General features: G+C 32.5%; 1 protein-coding gene across 1 annotated transcript in view; it reads left to right on the forward strand.

Annotated features, from left to right (window-relative positions):
* The window catches only part of LOC106465573 (myosin-VIIa-like), a gene marked incomplete at its 5' end in the record, with an annotated part of 80977 nt that overhangs the window by 44029 nt on the left and 16607 nt on the right, over positions 1 to 20341 (forward strand). The window contains 6 exons of the mRNA XM_022393495.1: positions 1999 to 2162; positions 7235 to 7544; positions 12162 to 12328; positions 15206 to 15297; positions 19628 to 19689; positions 20143 to 20295. Coding sequence (XP_022249203.1) covers positions 1999 to 2162; positions 7235 to 7544; positions 12162 to 12328; positions 15206 to 15297; positions 19628 to 19689; positions 20143 to 20295 — 948 coding nt within the window. The remainder of the gene's footprint in view (positions 1 to 1998; positions 2163 to 7234; positions 7545 to 12161; positions 12329 to 15205; positions 15298 to 19627; positions 19690 to 20142; positions 20296 to 20341) is intronic.

Below are 20341 nucleotides of genomic sequence, written 5' to 3' on the forward strand. Positions count from 1 at the left end.
AACGAACAGAGACGTAACAGTATTTTAGTTTTACTTTTTAAGGTCAGTAGGTAGGTTTGTTTGATATTATCTACAATCATAAAAAATATTGAAAACAAACAAACAAACAAAATAATATAAAAAACTAAGACAAGTACAATATTAAAGTGGTCATTCTTCAGGGGGGACTTTTATGACCATAAAGTTATATTCACATGAAACAAAATTCATTTAGTGGATTAAAAAAGATGTAGCGAGAATATAATAAAGCCATGTTCATGAAAATCCTGTTATTTAACTCAGGTTTACTTCTTATATAATATTCACAATACTATATAATTTTTATAATGTTGACATTGGTTTCTTCACTTTTGATCCCCCTCCCATATTTCAAACTCACCTCATCTTGTATTTCTTAGATATTTTGATGTGTCATGAAGTATTCTATGAAGATGCATTTCTGTTCAAAATTCATTTGAACAATCAAAACTGTGAATTTTGTATTATTATTATTATAAGTTATCAGGAAATTCCAGTGATTGCTTATTTTTTCAGATGATGTTTCTTTTCAGAAATAATATAAAATATAACCATAATCTACATGAAATTATCTGAGAATGGTCAAAAATTCTAAAATGTTTTTTTTATAAGAATAATCTTATTTGAATATACAAAAAATATTTTTGTACACAATAGCACCTTCTCTGTACAAAATGTTTTTGCCATTTTGTTTATGTTGACCCTATTTGTCTGAAATTGGTGTCTAAAATCTCAGTTTCTTCTATGTATTTCAATGAGATAATTCTTCAGTACTAACTATGATAATATTATTTAGTCACTGATCTTACCAGTCCTCATTTATTAAAGCTTAAGCTGAGATAACTTATCTGTTTAATTTTTTTTAACTTTTGTGTGACATTTCTACTGATTTAGGCACTACATCTTTTTTATGTAAAGAGCTTTTAAAAACTTTCTTTGTTGTACACACACTTTGAATGTTCTTTGGATTAACAATTATAAAACATTAGTATTTCTGTCCTCCCACTTATATTTGTTATTCCAGATTTTGTTTTCAGTGTTAAATATGTCAGTTTGGAGTTTTTATGAAATATTAAAATATTTTTACTGTAGCAACTTATAGTGTTTTAGTGTTTATGTACCACTGAAATTTCAAGTGTAGTATGCTTATGATTTTTTGTGAGATTTGGAAAATTATTTTATTTTCTTTCAAACCTGAGGTTCAGGTTTACAATTAATGTTGTTTTGTTGAAACCTAATGATTGCAGTTCATTGAAACCCTGAAATATATATACATCATTTTTTTATTACATAGAACTATAAAATCTTGTACCAACAGAATACTTGTAAATTAGACATTTATACCAAACTATTGACTTTTTTCTTACATAATAATCATTTAGTGGCTTGTGACAAGTTGAGATGTCAGTTGTGTATAAAACAGATGTTGTAAGGCATTGTGTGATTGCAAAAGTTTTGACTGAAGTTAGCTAGAACTTTTGAATTTTATTACAAGCATCAGTCATAGATGGTTGTGTTAGAGTTTATTGTTAAAATTTTGAGAGAATTATAAAAAATGTTTGTTGTAACATTATATTTTAGATAAACATATTTCAAGGTTCTCAAAAATGATGTAAAGTTTATTATTCTTTGTAGTTGGATTGCTGAGGAACTTAATAAATTAAAAATAATATGGTATGTGCAAAATAATATTGTTAATAAATAGTATGTTACATGTATAAAAATTGTGTAATTGTATTTTTGTTCATACATTGTACGTACTTGCCTATGATAAAAACTAGGTTATGATAATTGCTGTGGGTAGGGCACATGTCTTCACAATGAGCAAACAAACTCACTTTTGTGGAGAAAAAATATTATTTTTCTACTTTTGTTCTTTCAAATTTGTGTTTCAAAGTAATTTTGTAGTTCATTTTGTATCTTGATCATGTGAATCATTCAAACTAAAAATAAGTTTCTTATGGATATTTATCAATTTAGAGGAAATCGGCCATTCATCCAAGAAGTAACAATTCACACAGTCAGGGGCGAAGCTTTTACGTTTAGTTCACCTACTGCCAAAGATATGGAATTCTTGATTGGGTACTTTTTGGATGGTCTCAAGGCACGTTCACAATATGTTGTTGCCCTGCAAGATAATCAAGGTAAGAAAAAGTTTTTTAAAATATAGGTTTTGTTTGCTAATTTTCATGTATTTTAGGCTGCATCCAATTACTGATCAATTTTTAAACATTAACAGTACATTAAAATCTAAAACATAATTAACAAACCTTTTCAGGAGTGGAAGATAGATATACATTTTTGTTCTCTTAATTTCAACGCTTATGATGTGATGGTAACTAAACAAATATTGGTAGTAATGCTCTGTTGTAGCTCAAGGGCTAAAAATGAAGAATAATTATTAACAAGTCCATGTTTAAATAAAGATTTATTTCTAACTGAATAATGATGATGTTTTACAAGCTAATATGAGACTACAATACATTTCAAATGTCACAGCTAAGGTTTCTCACAATTTTATGGAATGAATTATATTCTTTTAAAATAAGACCAAATTCTACATAAAAATTTGTATTGATAATAGCAAGTGCAACAGCCTCATTGTGCTTATTAAATTCATAACTATTTTAGATTTGGACTGAGAGTTTATGTACACTGACAGTTACATGTGAATATGAGTTTTTCAAACCAATTACTTGTATAAAACTTAAATACATTTAAAATTTAGTATTATGCATTTAAATAATAAACTGACACATAGAATGGATGATATTAGATACTTGTGCACGTGTACAAACATTGGATCTGATAGACCACATTTATAGAACGTTAAATTATGGAATTTACATGTACAATTGTTATAGATTGTACATTTTCAGCCATTTCTGTTTAGATACTAACTTAATAAGATTTTGTTTATGAATGTTTACTTAGACAAAACTATGTCTTTAAATACAGAATAGTATGGGATGATACTATATCACAATAAGATTGATAATAATTTATATCACATTAATGGCCCAATATGGTGTTTCCAGTTAGAAGGCTGTACAGTATAATTTAAACTTTATCTCATTTGTTATAAGTCACAGCTTAAAAAGCCTTTTGCTCAATACCAGAACTCATCTAGCTATATGGGTTACAACATACAAAGTTTCAGTTGAAATACTATTTATATCAGTCATTCATGACTTAATCATAGTAAACAAGTCTTGGGGTATAAAGCATCTTAGCTGGCAGAAAATGTGGCCAGTAGCAATATGTGACTATTTAGTATGGAAACATTTCAAACCACAATCAAATGTTACATCTCAATAAGACTGATAATGTTTTAACTGACATCATTCTTTAATAGCTTAATATAGGCTACCAGTAAGAAGAATGCATGTAATAGTATTTCAGTTACATCTTCTCATTAATACTCTGTAGCAGAGATCATCATGCAAGCCAGCCAGGTTACAAATGTACAAAGTCTTAATTGAAATGATGTTTGTATAAACATTGAACTTGCTTATTATGAACTGTTATTATAACACTCTTTTCATTTGTACTGGTGTTCTTGTGGGTTTTGTATTTGTTTTTAAGTTTTTTAACAAATGTAAGATTGTTTTAACTTTGACTTGTCATCTATTTAAGTATAATATTTAGATGTTTAGGTGACAAAAGTGATTATGCAGCAGCTTTCCATCATTAGGAGCATGACACAACCCCTATTGTAATCAGTGCCCTTTCCACATTTGCAGTTGTTAATCACCTCGAGATTGGCATTAGTACTGTACAGATGTGCTTGTTTTGGCTCATAAATTTGTTGACATTTTTCTTTATACTACAGACTTAGTTTTTCTTTACTATGTTTTTATTATTTCTTTATTTACAGGGGCCTTTTTGCTAGTGTACAGTGGATCCCACTCTGTGGCAAGTGGTGCCTGACCAGGTATTCTTTTTTTTTGAAAACCTGCATTGTCCATCTTGTGACTGTGCTTGATGTCAATTACATTGTAGCTCTTCCTACAGTGGACCTAATGTACAATTCCAGATGCCTCCAGATGTTGGTTGTGTGTCTCTGTTCAATTGTCATCTATGCTGAAACAGTTACATTGCAGGATTTGGTTACACACACCATAGAGATGGCGTGTTCCGTGGAACACTAGTAGTTCTCTCTAGTGGTATTTTGCTTCATAAATATGTTCATCCCAGACCGTACACTCATGGATACACACGAGATAAGCAGACAGGAATTGCTGCCCATATCTGATGCTCTGTGGAGTTAAGACTCTTCCTATCGCAGACCTAATATGCATTTCCAGATGCTGCTGGGTGTTGGTTGATTGATTCTGTCGACATAGGGTCTCGCAGTCACCCGTTGCACTATCTCTGGTGATGCAGTCCTCCGGACTCTCCAGTACATGTTTCCCTCCTTTCTTCTAGTGGAGTATAGAATTTCTTGCCACTTACCAATTCCTAGCCACTGGGGTGGTGGTCCATGGAGGCCTATCTTCCTGAGTGATGTATTATACCACTCATTTGAGAGTAGGACAGTAGCAATGTACAATTCAAGATGCTGCCAGGTTTTGGTTGTAGCACTATGCCGTATTTATAAATATATATCTGGCATATTGCTTTTTCCTACCGTGGCATTCTTCCTTCCTACCATCCTCCGGATGTACATTCGTGGTTGGTCTGGTGTTGGTTTGAGATGGCCCTGTCATGATTATAATCATGTGTTGATGGCATGATGCCCTTCCTACTGCTGACCTGATGTACAATTCCATATACTGTCAGGATTTGGTTCAAGTACTCCACAAAGTCACAACTATATATATTTTGCATTTTGCTTGTCAGACTAAGATGTTCCTCCTACCTACCATCCTCCAGATGCTGTTCCTGGGAGGTCAGGTGTTTGTTGGAGATGATCCAGCTAAGTAAGTCCTCGTGTGTTATGGCGAGTATCTCTCCTCCTACCAAGGACTGAATACCAAATGCTGCCAGGTTTTAGACTGGAGATGCACCCAAGGTTTACAGTCCCTCTTCCTACTGTCTGCCGGATGTCGTTTCTCGGCAGATCTAGTGTTGGTTGTAGCTGGATGCAGCACTGGTATTCCCACTTGTGTATTGCCAGATATCCTCCTTCTACAGCAGATTGGAAGAACTGTACACAATGCTGCGAGGTTTTGGACCAGAAATTTCATCCCACTGGGGCGTTCCTCTTTCCTACCATCTGCTGGATGTCAGTTCTCGGTGGATCAGATGTTGGTTGGATTGGAAATGCATACAAGTGGAGATGGATTTTGGTATGACAGCTCATCTTCCCTACTAATTCCCGTTTTGAGGTGAATAGGTAGGAGATCCTCTGCCTACCACAGAACTGATGTACAATTCCAGATACTGCCAGGTGTTCGATAGGTTGAACTACCACTATTGTCTGTTGCGCCCTAGCCTTTTGACACCCAGGGGTCCCAATAATTGGTAATATGTATTATAGGATTCCTTCATGTTTCTCTGCCTTTTATGTTTGCAACACAGTCACAAAGGAGCAAAGAATATACCTGGATCAGATGTGGTGTGATCTCCCACTGAGGTGTGATATTTTATTTTTTGGCTCCACACCTCATGGTCTCTCTTTGGGTGCTTCCTAAAGGGAGATCATTTTTTTCAGTGGCCCTCCACCAGTTCAGTGTGGGATTCTTGCTATTTTATGAGCGAAGGTAAGATACAGTATCAGAAGTTAACATTTTCCTGAACTGAAAATATATTTCCGATGGATACTTGCCTCCACTTACATTTCCCACCCAGCCTTCCCATTTCCGGTGATATGCGGTGTACCTTCTGACAAATCTCAAAGTGATTAATGAGTGCAAATGTGGAGAGTGCACTGGTTGCAATAGGGGTTGTGTCACGCTCCTATTGATGGAGAGCTGCTGCATAATCATTTACATGTAGATATGCAGAAGCGGGAGGTGGAATGCTGGTGGTGAGCATTGAAAATTTGCACCAGTAGAGGGCAGTACTAATTGAGAAAAACTATTTTGTGAGAAGAGGTAAGTATCTATGAGAAATACATTTTCAGTTTAGGAAAATGTTAACTTCTGTGAAAAGGAGTCCATGAGTTTAGTATGTTGTCAGGAGATCCTAAACTGTAAGCCAATGGTATTAATCCTCTAGTTTACATATTTATCCTTACTTCTTATGGGTGATCTGCAAATCCCATCCTGTTATTTGTGTTAATTTGGATAATATTCCTAGATGATGCTATAGATTCAGTAATGTTGGATAATGAAACTGTAGTAAGTTTTTTCCAAATGTTTAATCATTTTGATACACAGTTTAGATGAAAAGTAGAAATCACGGACAAATGTAAGGCACAAAACACATCCCTTCAACTCCCCTTCAAGTAAATGACGAATTTCTTCCAGTAGATAATATTACAGTATATTCAAAACTCCATTATTTATGCCACTTAATGGTAAAAGAGGAGCCACTGTTGGAACTAGACAAACAGGTGCTCACATTAGGGAAACATTTTAAACCACATGCACTCAAATCTGCCAAATTTCTATTACCCAAATAGCAGGAAAAATTATTTTTATATGGTGTGGATGAAAATAAACCACTTTTTAACCATTTGAACATTTACACTAATGTCTTGAAAAATTACAGGTTGTTTTGATAAGCACATTAAATTCATTCCAAACATTTAGATCATCCATACAATTAGTCAATGTTATAAATTTTAAAAATGTTTAATGTGACAAAGAGCAATTACTGATATTACAAAAGAACCTTTGAGAACTGTTATTCATTCTGTAGGAAAAAATGGATGAAATGTGAACTACAAGTTGTTGAGTATACTTGCGTATCATGTCTTGCAGAATAATGGCTGATTCAAATGTTCTTGGAGCTTAGCATTTTACTAATGTGTCCTGTAAAAAGGGGAGGACCAGTATGTACTTAAGCTTTTTTTTATGATTTTGGTTCTTATGTGGACATTACATTCAACGTATTTTCAATTTAAACTTATTAGGAAAGAATTAATGAAAGGCTATTTGGATAAATGTTTCCTTTTTATTCTGGTATTCATCTTAAATGTAAAGTTATTTTTATTTACTTAATAAATTTTAAGTATGTTTTTTTTCTGGTACATTTTATTTAATACTCTTCTTGTTAAGGTTTTGTTTCAGTTTCCAATTATAATAATTTCTATGTTTCTTCATAACAGGAGAAAACTCGTCATGTCTGTCTTTCAACAAAGGTGATCTAATTGTTTTAGAAGAAGATTCTAATGGTGACACAGTAGCCTCTAATAGTTGGTGTTCTGGCCACTTGGATAAGACTGGAAAGAAGGGAGATTTTCGTTGTGAAACTGTGTATGTCTTACCTACACTCACCAAACCACCTCCCAAGATTATAGTGCTGTTCACCCAGGAAGGTGCTGAACAGAGCAGACAACTGTTCTCCAGCCAGTCTGGTAATGCAGAATCTTCAGATAAATCTCATACTCTTGAAGAGTATGCCATTGATCACTTCCGGTAAGATCGTTTTTAGAAATCTATGTTTACATATCCTTCTGAGAAATATTAAGCTTTTGAAATACATGTTCCACTAATCATTTATAGCAGGAAGTTAGGTTCTGAGGCTGAATTTAGATGCGACTAATCACACACACATGCAAATACCCTTATTAAAAAAGAAAAATGTATGTGTATGAAAACCAAGATAAAAAAACTTTCAATTTTATGAAATTTACAGAACGTTCAATTTTGTTTCAGTGAAAATGGTTATATTTATCTCGAAAAACTGAACAAATTCATTTTGAAGACTTACCTAAATAATTTTATATAGTTAAGAAGTGCTTTGAAGTGTTGGTTCCTCTTCAAATGAGCTGTAAGCTTTTAAAAGCTTAGCACAATCCTTGTGCAGTTTCACAGGCACATCAGAAGAAATTGTAGGTTAACATCATGTTCCAATGAACCTTTAATGAAAATCTCACACTATTATTCATAAAAAATAGATACCATAAATCATTAAAAATTCACAAATTTTAAGAATTTTGATCAAAATTTCATTGGTGTATAAAGTAGGATTGTGACTGGTCTGAGAGGCTTTTTAACAAGCAAGGTACTGGATTTGTAAATTAGTAAATTTTAAAAGGGAAAGCGAAGTGTAGTGTTTTACAAGGAGGAAGAAACAGACTATTAGGTCTGGATTTAAAGTCTTAGAACCCAACTCTATTTTATTAACCATAAACGTTTCATTTCACAGAAGAACTAGCGTAATGGAAACTTAAAGTAAATAAAATTGAGTTAAAGATGTTTACTATCCTACATTAGGTTATATTTATTAATTCTAAATTCTAAAAACTGTGGTACAGCAACTATGAAAACTGCATTGTACTAATAGACACTGCACTGTGATCATATGTAAAAAATCACCAAAGTAAAATCACAAAAGCAGTGTAAAGAAACCCTAGCTGATTTAGTAAAGAAATGTAACAATTTAGAAACAGAACTGAGATTAATAAAGTTCAAGAAAGAGTATAAAAAACAATTTAAAAACTTAATAAAGGAAACAGGGAGAGTAAAGGAATAAATGTATCTATACAGTGAATCATACTCTGTCACTAAGTGAAAGTCTTAAATTTGAAAAGACCATCTGCAAAACGTCTACTACTGAAATATCTTAATGAAGGAGCCCTCTAGTGGCATAGCAGTAAACATGAAAGCTTATAATGCTAAAAACTGGGTTTTGATACCTGTGATGGGCACAGCATATATATATACTTTGAACATTTGTTAACTATAAATTCAAGTTCATATTCTACTGATTCATACCTTGGTCAAAACTTAGTTACTTTACTTTTAACTAGCTATACGGTTTTTACTTATTTTGACTTTTACATTTCGAAACATGGTGAGTGGATTCTCTGGGTTGGGGACAAAGAAATTGTCACATATTCTTAAGAATGATTACGTATACTAATTCACTTTTGTACAGTTTATCATAACAATTTACCTAAATTAAAACAGGGATTAATTCAAAGTATTCATTTGTTCAAATTTGGCTGGTATCACTGGGTTATATATAACTTGTTTACACAGAAGTGAATAATATTCCAAAAGTTGTACACTTGAACTTAAGCTCTCTAATATCAGCAACAATTGTCATACTCACTAACTACTTAGTTTTACAATAACTCACTTAAACACTTTTGACATACAAGTCACACTGCTTACATACTTTTATAGTTTCTTTTATACTTACATCTTGATAAAGCCAACATTCTTTTGATAAACTCGTAACCTAATACTACAAGATGTGTATTATCAAAATTTGTGAAACAGAGTTACAAAGAGTAATAAATATATTGTATCAGAAGATATATCTAACTTATAGCAAGAAATAACTTAGAAAATATAAATTATTAATGTCCATTATTAACCCATACTCACTAAATACTAAAATTCTTTGAATAATTTTTGTTATTATTATACATTTCTCTAATTAGTTCAGGAATCAAATTTGTCAAAAGTGTCTTCTCTGTCATTTTTCATGACAGTAGGTTGAGAAACTTTTTGTGATAGTTTTTTTTTATTATTATTAATTGAACTGTTGCTATCTCAGACCTCCATATCTTCTGGGTATTAATCTTGGAGGTCTTTTACTGCACTAGTTGGTTCGTTTCTTTTTCTTAAGCTGATGTTGCAGGAGCTTAAAGGTAGGAGTCACATTATTGGTTAAATCTTTTTTCATACCAGATTCTGTGTCTGAATAATCCTTAGTTATTTTTGCAGATAACTAATAGGTTGCCTTCCTTGTGTTTTGACACGTGGTCATGATAAATAACCTTTGGCATAACTTGTCTGCTCTGTTAAAATGCAGTTCATGACTTTAACATTACATGTATTAGAAGACATACTTTTTTGTCAGGTATTATAAACTACAATTTGGAGTTTTCAGTATTATCATAATTTACTTTGGCTTGTCACTGGCATACTTTTATTCTCATGAGCAATATTGAAAACAAGTGTATAATGTAATCAGTAGGGTGCCAGTAACATATTCAATTTCTAGTCATACAGAAGATATTGAAGTTTAGCCTGTAGCTTCATGGGTTTCATTTCTATGCTTGTTCAGCTTAAGTTGTTGGTTTTAATACCACAAAATAGGTACTGTGTAGCATTAGATTAATTCAAAAACATTATTTTTTTAATTTATGTAGTACCTCTCTAATAATACAAAAAGTAAATCAATGAAAAGCAGTTTTATATTTTGAAAGTGTAGATCGTTAAATCTTTATTACAAAATAAAAATCTTCACTTCTATCTAATATTAACTCTTTTCACCTTAGAATATTCCACCTGTGTTCACCATTAAAATTAAAATAACATTCAGAATATTACAGTAAACTTTTTCAGCATTACACAAATATTTTGCTGAGATTGCTCTCACTCTCTGGTGGCTCAGTGGTAACTCTGAAGGCTTACAACATTAAAAATTGGGTTTCAATACCTTTGGTGAGCAGAGTGCAGATAGCCCTTTGTGTAACTATGATTGCTCTCTGAAGTAGCCATAACTTGTTTTTGTTGTATATAACCTAGAACTTTCAAAACTCTACTAGTCATTCAATAGTTTCTAAACATTAAATACATCTAACAAATAACCTGCATAACATCCTGTACAAGTTAACAATTTTAAAAAACAGCACAGTGGTCTTTTAGCACCATTGCTACATTAAAAAACCAATTGGAACATATCACTGGACATTTTGAATTTAGAAATGATCGTTTAAACAGACATATTAAAATAATCAAACTGCTTTTTACATGAATATAATCATGCATGGATTTACAAGTATTTTGATTGCAAATCATCTTATGTGAAGCACATTGGTATACACTAAACAGAAATACTTGTAGTTAAATATCTTACGTGGTTCATTTGCTTTAAATAGGAGGTATCTCTAAAACCTATTAAACGTAATTCGGATAACACACATTTCTAAATTCATAGTTGAATTAAAACCAACAGTAAATTAGAATGAAAGCATTTCTACATATCAGAACTCTCCCTGACTCACAGAAAATATTTTCTTTGAACTCAGTTTAACCATAACTTACTACAAAACAAAGATTTAAAGTTCTAAACTGAACACCTACATATAAATTCTGAGACGCATCACACATTATCATTGTATATTATAAATCATGTGTTTGAAATATGAATCAAAATTTCATATTAGTTTATACAGTGAAAATTTTCAATAAACAATTTCAAAATGTAGCTTGCTCCTCAGTCCTGAATTTAGTGATAAAGAGTGTCAGCACACTTCCTTGTTTCCATTTGTAGTAAGTTACACTTACAAATGTATATACTTTCATTTACAAGCATCATTGGTAAAACATTCATCCGACATATTATAAAAAATAGCTAGAAATTTTTTTCTGTGCATCTATTTTCCCAAATTATTCTTTTGTTTCCAAATTTATTAGAATTGTTTAAGATTTAGAAATGAAAGAATAGTTATTTTGGTCAACAGCTTAGTCTCTAGGACTTGTATTGTTCGTTTTTGGAGAGCAATAGATGTCTCTTAGCTTCCTTCTTAAAATATTTTTTCTTCAACTACCTTGCAAGTAGGTTTCATAGAATTAGTAGAGAAACCCCATATACTTTAGAAATAAACCATTTTTCAGTTCACTTCTGGTAAGATATGTCTGCATAGAAGTTACTCCCAAAAAAATTCAGAGAAATCTTGTATTCTCGAGGTGTATGCCATTTACTATATCTTGTATGATTTATTTGTAAAGACAACAAAATAAAAGCTTCAGTTTCACCAAACTCATAGATACTTTTGTAAACATTATTTTGTTTTCAGGAGTGCAGGTTGTACATGAAGAACAAAGTTAGAATTTACTGCTCGGTGGATTTTTTTATGTATTTACTGAAATTGCTGGTAATAAAGTTGTGAAATTTATTTTCATTAATTTTTTACAGCATCTTGGTATTGCTAAACATGTATTTGAAAGAACATAATACATAATTCAAACTTACATAATTATTAACTTGTACAGTAAAAAACAGTTTAAAGTTATCTAAATCTATCAATCAGTAATGAATATATAAAGCTTTTGTTTGTTTTTCCTTTGTAGACCTCCACCAAAAAAATCTGTTCCTCGAAGCTCAACCCTATTGTTAGCTCGTCGTCATGATACAGAACACTTGTGGGAACATTCAAAAGAGCCTATTAAACAACCTCTTCTTAAAAAACTACTAATTTTAGAAGAGCTGGCCCAAGAAGCTTGTTTTGCATTTAATGATATCCTTTTTTTTTTCTTTAATTTAAAAGCAAGAGTATGTCAGAATATATGAATGAATTTGTTACTTATTTTCAGCAGTATATCAATGTATGCATTCAGATATGATCAAGTGTATTACTCATCTTGAAAAATACAGCAATTAGAAACAAGTTTGCATTGTGGATCACTTTAAAGACCATATAGGATTTATAAAAAATTGCCTATATATACCTGAGCCCTTTTAATTACTATTATAATCTTAAGGAGTGTGTCAGAGCATATCTAGAGAAGTAAACAAGTCTATTTTATTTACTTATATTATGACATTTCCCAAAGTAAATTTATTTCTTATCCAGAGTTCTGTCAATCACCTTGAAGAGGCACGCTAGAATATGTTTTTACATGTGATACCACCTGTTACCCATTTTGGAGAGTGTGTCAGGATTATTTTTGTTTTTCGTATATGAACAACTGTCACTTGTCTTTGGGATCATGTCATAATGTAGTTTTTGATGTAAGCAGCTCTGTCACTCACTTTGGGATTATGTAAGAATATAGTTTTGGATGTGAATAATTTTGTTATTGTGGGAAATGTATCATTATGTAGTTTTAGATCTAAACAAGTCTTTTACTCACCTTTCAGAGTTTGTCAAAATGTAGATGTGACCAGGTTTGTTACCAACTTTGAAAAGTGTATCAGAATGTTGTTTAAAATATGAACAGTTCTATTATTTGTCTTGGGGGGATTGTGTCATAATGTTGTTTTAGATGTAGACAGTTCTGTCAGTCATCATAGGGATTGTGTTATAATGTACAGTGGAGGAAAAAATTATTGCATCACCCTAATTTTTTCACACTTTTCTTAGTTCCTGTAATGTTTTATGAGATTGTGCATTTTGGAAGTGTGAGAACTAGTGTAAAACGGTTATGGACATTGTGTGGTGTAAGCTGACTCATATTTCTGTCATCCAAACATATATATGCATCTTTACTAACAAGCCAATCGTGACAAATGTATTACAGTAGATGGTCAACAAATACTTGGCAAATGCAAAAATGAGTAAGAAAACCTAGATTTAAAGATAATGGCACTAATGTAATTGATAAAAAAAGAGATCATAGAGTCAGTTTCTTGTTTTAATATTTGAATTGCTCCCTCTGGCCTTTATAACTACTTGACAATGCTGTGGCATAGGGTGCATGAGGGACCAAATTTAGGAAGGGGATGAGTTCATGATGCCACATGCAGATTAGGGCTTCCTGCAATCCCAAAGTGCTTCTCAGTTTCTTCTCTTACACTTTATTACCCATTACCTTCCAGCAGTTTTCAATAGCGTTGAGATCTGAGCTGTCGCCTGGCTAGTATAGTGTCTTGACCCTCTCCCTTTGAAGATAGCCCTTCACCTGAAGCAATGAAATAAATCTTAAGATGTCTTTTTGATACATGCTGAGTGAAATTTCCTCTTTATTTCACATCTTTTGCATAGTGTGTATGAATATTACCTACCTTTTTAGCCCTGTGGCATGGAGAAGAGTCTTCCTGGAATGTGCACTGGTCAGAAGTGATCCCAAATTGTTGACTTTAACTGGGACTTGAGGATCTCAATGTACTTGTTAGCATTAAAAGTGCTTTTTACAAAATGCAGGCATTCTACACTCTGGCCAGAGATGAATCCCTATATCACCTGACCCTGTGGATGCTTCTCAATTATATTCAAACACATTGGATGAAACCCTTCTCCACATCGACATCATACAAAGTGCATCCAATCATACCCATACAGGTTGAAGTTTTGATTCATCTAAGAAGATCACTTTGCTCCACATTGCTTCAGTCAGCCTGGTCTTTGGCCCAGTTGAACTTCATCTTGTTAGTAAAGGCATGTTTCTTTCTTGACCATCTTGCTGGGAAACTGGCTGAACATGAGCGAGACCAGACAATGCGCATGGTGACAGTAGCCCCTGAAGTTTCCTACCATGCTCTTTTGAGATATGTAGAGGACAGTCAATGATTCTGCAAGTTCACGCATTTCAGAACACGATCACCAGCTACTGGAGAAGTCACTTCCACGACTTTACACAGCCAGTCTCTCTGTATCTCAGCACCCAGCAACTCACAGTAGACTTGTTAAATTTAATTCTTCTAGTAATTTGCCTTGTCTAAAATCCCTCTTTGCTCAAAAAGACAATGACTTTTTTTTCTGTGGAGTTAACTTGTAACTCTAGGCCATGGTAGCATCACATGCACATTGTATCAGATATGCATCTAAACTGACTCTCAGTAAGAACCTCAACATATAGCCAGAAGAATATCCAGACAGCTAATAAAGCTGCTGATGTAATAATTAGATGGTATTACATCATCCACAAAACACATTTACACGTACATGCATTAGGACTTCAAAACAGATGATGGTTCTGAAGAAAATTGGGAAAAAATTAGTGGTGCAGTTAATTTTTCCACCACCATATATTTAGATCTGACCAAGTTTGTTACCAATTTTTGGGAATGTGTAAGTATGTAGTTTTAGATATGAACAGTCTGTCACTCATCTTAAAGAGTATATCAGAGTATAGCTTTCAATTTTGAACTTCTCTGTCACTTATTCATGAAAATGTGAAACAGTACAAGTGTTAGAACTATCTGTTTCTTTAGATTCATGAGGTAATTACTAAGTCTTGAAATAATTTGATGTGGTACTAAGGGTATTAATATTTTTTAAAAGAATGTTTTTTTAGTCTTTCATGGTGAGAGGTATCGGATAGTATGATACTTGTTCACATTGTTTTTTCTGAAGTAAGTTTTTATCATAAAATTAACATCAGTATTAAGTGACCAGAGTTAAATGTGTTTCCCATGTACATTATGTTATTCCAGTGTACTTTAACATTATTACCTATCTTGAAATATATGGGTGACCTTCCTTCAAGAAAAACTCGAGGAGGAAATGATTTAACCGACTGCATATTTGATGGAGCCATTAAAAACGTAGGTTGAAGTGTACATGTAGGCTTAGAAAATCATATTAGTGTAATAAGTAGATAATCAGCATGTAGGCCAAAGTAGATAATTAGTATATAGAATCAGATGATTATATAAGTAAATTAAATATGTAACTAAAGCTGTAGTTTCTGAAGATTAGTACTGTGTGATTTTTGAAGATGGACACTTCTTCTTTATTATTTCTGGTTTTTAGATAGAAATACATTCTCTGATACTTTCAGAGAGATCACTATTCCTGTTAAAAGTGTTTTAAGACTCTTAACTTGACAAATTTCAGTGTCTCTATTGCTGTTTGTCAGTCCCCCCTTCTCTCTCTCTCAAGTGCTGATACAGTGGATGAGATATGGTTGTAAATGCTCTGTGTAGTGCTTGGCTGACTAGAATCCTTTATCTTGTAGTAATGCTGCTCAAAACAAGTCAATGTATAGGATGTCACGATGTGTTGTTTTGGCTCCTCCAGTTGTTATTCATATATCTAGGTGGTTAGGGCACTTGACTCGCAATCTGTGGGTCATGGGTTCAAATCCCTATCCCACCAGACATACTTGCCCTTTCAGTCATGAAGGAGTTATAATGTGACGGTCAATCCCACTAGTTGTTGATAAAAGAGTAGTTCAAGAGTTGGTGGTGGATGGTGATGACTATCTGCCTTCCCTTTAGTCTTTCACTGCTAACTTAAGGATGGCCAGTGCAGATAGTCCTCATATAGTTTTGTGTGAAATTCAAAACAAACCAAACTAAACCAGTTGTTATTCTCATCTTTAGATTCTGCACCTTCTGTAAATTGGTCATTGTTAACTTTGTCTTTGATGCACACAACTGGATTCCATACTCCATTCTTTCATTGCCAAATAAGCTCATCATTTTTGAAATATGAAATTCTGCCCAATCAGCTTCTTTGGAGAGAGTATAGCATGATAGACTAATATGTGGTATTTATGCTGATCCATGATTCCATCAATTTTGTGAAGATGGCCAGTGCTATTCACAAATCCTACACTCCAAACTACTACTGAGCCTCCTACATGCTTGACTATTATCACAAGACATTCCTACTGCAACCTCTCATTGACTCTTTGGCAATTATATACATGTTTGTTAGAAACCAACAGTTCAAATTTAGAGTGCTCTGACCAAAGCATTTTATGCCACTGTTCCAAAGACCAGGATACATGTTCTTTTACAAAATCTAGTATCTTTGTACAGTAGGGGTTTTTTGTTGCTACTATTTTCAACAGGCCATGCCTCCCAGTGGCACAGTGGTATGTCTACAGACTTACAGCGCTAGAAACCAAGTTTCAATACCAGTGGTGAACAGAGCACCTTTGTGTAGCTTTGTGTTTAACTTCAAACAAACAAAAGACCACATTCTTGAGACTGTACTCTTTGAAACTTTATCTATACAGGATTTATTAATGTCATCAATAAGGTTTTTCACAATTTTTCCTTTAGTTTTTCAGTAAACTAATTTTTAGATATGTAAAAATATGTCATTTAGAAAACTATTTTATCTCTGCCTTTTCTGAAGTTATAGGAAAGGGTTTCCTTGTATCTTTCCAATGTGTACTTCATAGTATTTGGTGAACAACTGAGGTATTTTGCAATTTTTCTTAAACTCCAACTAACAACGTGTAAATATCTAGCTTTGTCAAAGGATGTTCATTATCTTTATTTTGGTACCTTAGTTGCAACACCACACTGTATTAGCTGTGTGGTAATTCAATGTTATACTTTCACCTGATCTCCACAAAAACAAAATATTTGTGGATATAATTTGTAGAAAGATGATGCAGTAATTTGTTTCAGGTAAAACAAAAGAAACAAGTTGTGGTGTTGAAATCTAAGTAAAAACAAAACTCTTGATTTATTGTAGTAACATAAACTGAACGACAAAGGTAACCACATACATCATTGAACTGGTGCAAATAAAATATATAAAGAAAGGAAGTGTAAATAATTGAGATGAGTTGAACTGCAGCACCTATGCTTAGCAGAAATAAATAAGGTGGTACAAAGACTGGACCTCCACAGCAAGTTTTGACTCTATTTGAAAACAAACTGTTCTCATCCAAGTTTAATCTGAATTTCTTTAAAAAAAATTGCAAAAACTATATGTTATAAAATATAATGTCCTGGCAGCTAACTGACTGAAAAGAGCACCATGTGATAGCTGTAAGGTGTCTCTCAAACACGAGGTCAAGAATAACACAACAAAACTATCCCACAAAACAGTAGATTATTTCCTTGACTGGTCAATCCACATAAAGTAACATTTTAGGTTAAACTTATCATATGATCATTACCATATCAGAATCAGAATTTAGAGAAAATCGTGAATCTTGTAAGTAATAAATATATATACCATGGAATACTAAGGTATGTAATATTTGAATACTGCAGCTGTACTAAACAATATTTTTGAAAAAAAAAAAAACTTATCCCTCACATACCTATATGTATCTGCATGAAAAACTGAAATGTGAAAATGTTGCAGTTTTGTCATTATTATTGGTGTTAAAACTAAAGGCAATCATATGTGACTGCTGTACCACTTTGTATTTAGATTAGACATCTTGAACATTTATTATAAAACCTACTGCACTTATTTATTTGTTACTACTTATTGCTTCTCTCTTAAAGTTTACAAAAAGTGTTTAATATATGAAAATGAAGAATAAAATGAGAAAATCAATAACTTATGAATATTGATGTTTATTTCCAACCTTTAAAACTACTGTGGTTTTATTTTATGGCCACTATAAATTAAAACTATTACAACAACAGGTAATTGTAATAAATTTGCATGCTAGTGTATGTTTTTGAATTTATATGGCTGACCAACAACTTGAAAGATGTTACTAAGGTAAAACCTAGGGCTAAGCTTTACCAACAGGTTGTACAAGATGAAATCAGGCAAACAACAACTGCATGTTGTCTACAAATGGAAAGACAGCATATTGGCAGTTATTGAGTGTGCATAGGGTCAGTCTATTGGACTAACCATGTATTAGAGTAGTAATATTGACTATACTTCTGAATTTACTTAAACAATGCTCAGGAAATGTGACAAATCTTTTAATAAACACTACAAGTATTTTGTACACAAAAATTGATGTGTTACTAAAGTTTTTGCACTAAAGATATGTCTGTGAATTACTGCAGTTCAGTCTGACTCACTCTGACAAGTCAGAGTCAAGGTGATGTTCATGTGAAGAAAATAAATACCTTTGTCCATTGTACAGCTCTTAAGTTGCATTTACTTAATCTATACACCCCCCTAAATAAATATATAAAGATTTTTTCAGCACTGTCTCAGAAGAACCTCATGGAAATTCGTTAATTTATTCAAGCAGGTTTTGACATTAAGTAGATGAAACTGAAAATAGAACTAGAGATGGATTCCAATGAATACTTAAACAAGAACTTGAAAAAGAAAAAAACTTTAGTGAAGAAAGCTAAATAAATTCACAGACTTGTCAAATACTTTAGTTTTATATGGAATCAAGTTTAAGGTAGAAAGTGAAGTCCCAATGAGGTCTTGGTTGTTTTTCACCATAAAATCAAGACATTACTTCTTGCCACTATAAGGGGCCTGGCATATGAGGTAATGGTTTGCATGCTCAGACTGTGAATCTGTTTTTCATGGTTCATGTCCAATTTCCACAAAAACACACTCCACACTTTGAGGTAGTGACAGTCAATTTCCACGATTTTGTCAAGAGTAGCCCAAGCATTGATGGTAGTTACAGCTGACTAGCTGTCAGCTCTCTAGACTATCAGCTCAAAATTAGTGATGGCTATGTGCAGATGACTCTTTGTGTACCTTTGGTAAATATTTTGAAATATACAAACTGAAAGAGAATCCTTATGGATAAATTCATCATATAGTATAAAAGTAATTCCTAAAAACAGTGTGAACGTACATAACTCATCATATGAAACATAGGTTTGGATGATTATTACTTCTCTAGAGTGTTTAAAATGTTGGATTAGTATTCTGATAATATAGGAGTGAACTTGGAATCTTATGATAGTTTAAGTGTATAGGAATTTTAAGAATTAATTCTAATTCTTCTGGACTATTAATTTAATTCAAGATATCAGTTCTATAAAAATAACAGATAACAATTTTGTGTTTATATTTTATTCCTTCATTGTGTTTTACTCAAATTATAAGGATTCATACATGCTGAATAGCTGTTTTATTTTACACATCCTTGTATAGATTTTAATAGCTTTATTTTAAATGAAACTTCTCAGCTTTTTACTATAGAAAACAGTTGAAGATGTTGTAATAATTTTTTTTTTCTGATAGGAAATTTTAAAGGATGAAATATACTGTCAAATTATGAAGCAGCTAACCAACAACAAACAAAGGTTGGTATTTAGCTATAAACATTTTTTTAGTAGATTTGATAAGAGTCGAAAGAGTTTACTGCTGAAAAAATTGGACTTTACATATAAATATATATAAAGAAATACACATGCACATATATATATATCAGTTGAATGCTGTTTCTTCTGAATATATATTAACATACTTGTAGAAATGTAAAGTAGTATAGAAACATATCTGGTTTTGTAAGAAAGAGAGCATATATATGTGCTAATACTATTAATCAATAAACTGGCTGACATCTTCAAAAACCTAGCTCTAATATTCGATGTCACTGTTTGAGGTTTTTTTTTATCGTATTTTGTGAAGTTTTGATAACATACATAGAGAAAGAGGAAGGGGTGAGCTAAAAATGTCAGTTGTATAACTGCAGTACATTGGCATAATTAAAGTAATCTGTATATATGAATATCTAATTTATTTTTCGATTTCAGAATCAGTGAAGAACGAGGATGGGAACTGATGTGGTTAGCCACAGGACTTTTTGCACCTAGTCAGAACTTGTTGAAAGAACTCACAATGTTTCTACGTACACGGAATCATCCAACAGCTTATGACTCCATTCAGAGATTACAAAAAACTCTCAGGTTAGTTATAAAGATCATAGAGAAATTATTATAACAGAATAAATTA

Source organism: Limulus polyphemus, unplaced genomic scaffold (assembly GCF_000517525.1).
Source record: "Limulus polyphemus unplaced genomic scaffold, Limulus_polyphemus-2.1.2 Scaffold1987, whole genome shotgun sequence".
In the NCBI taxonomy this organism is placed as follows: Eukaryota; Metazoa; Arthropoda; class Merostomata; order Xiphosura; family Limulidae; genus Limulus; species Limulus polyphemus.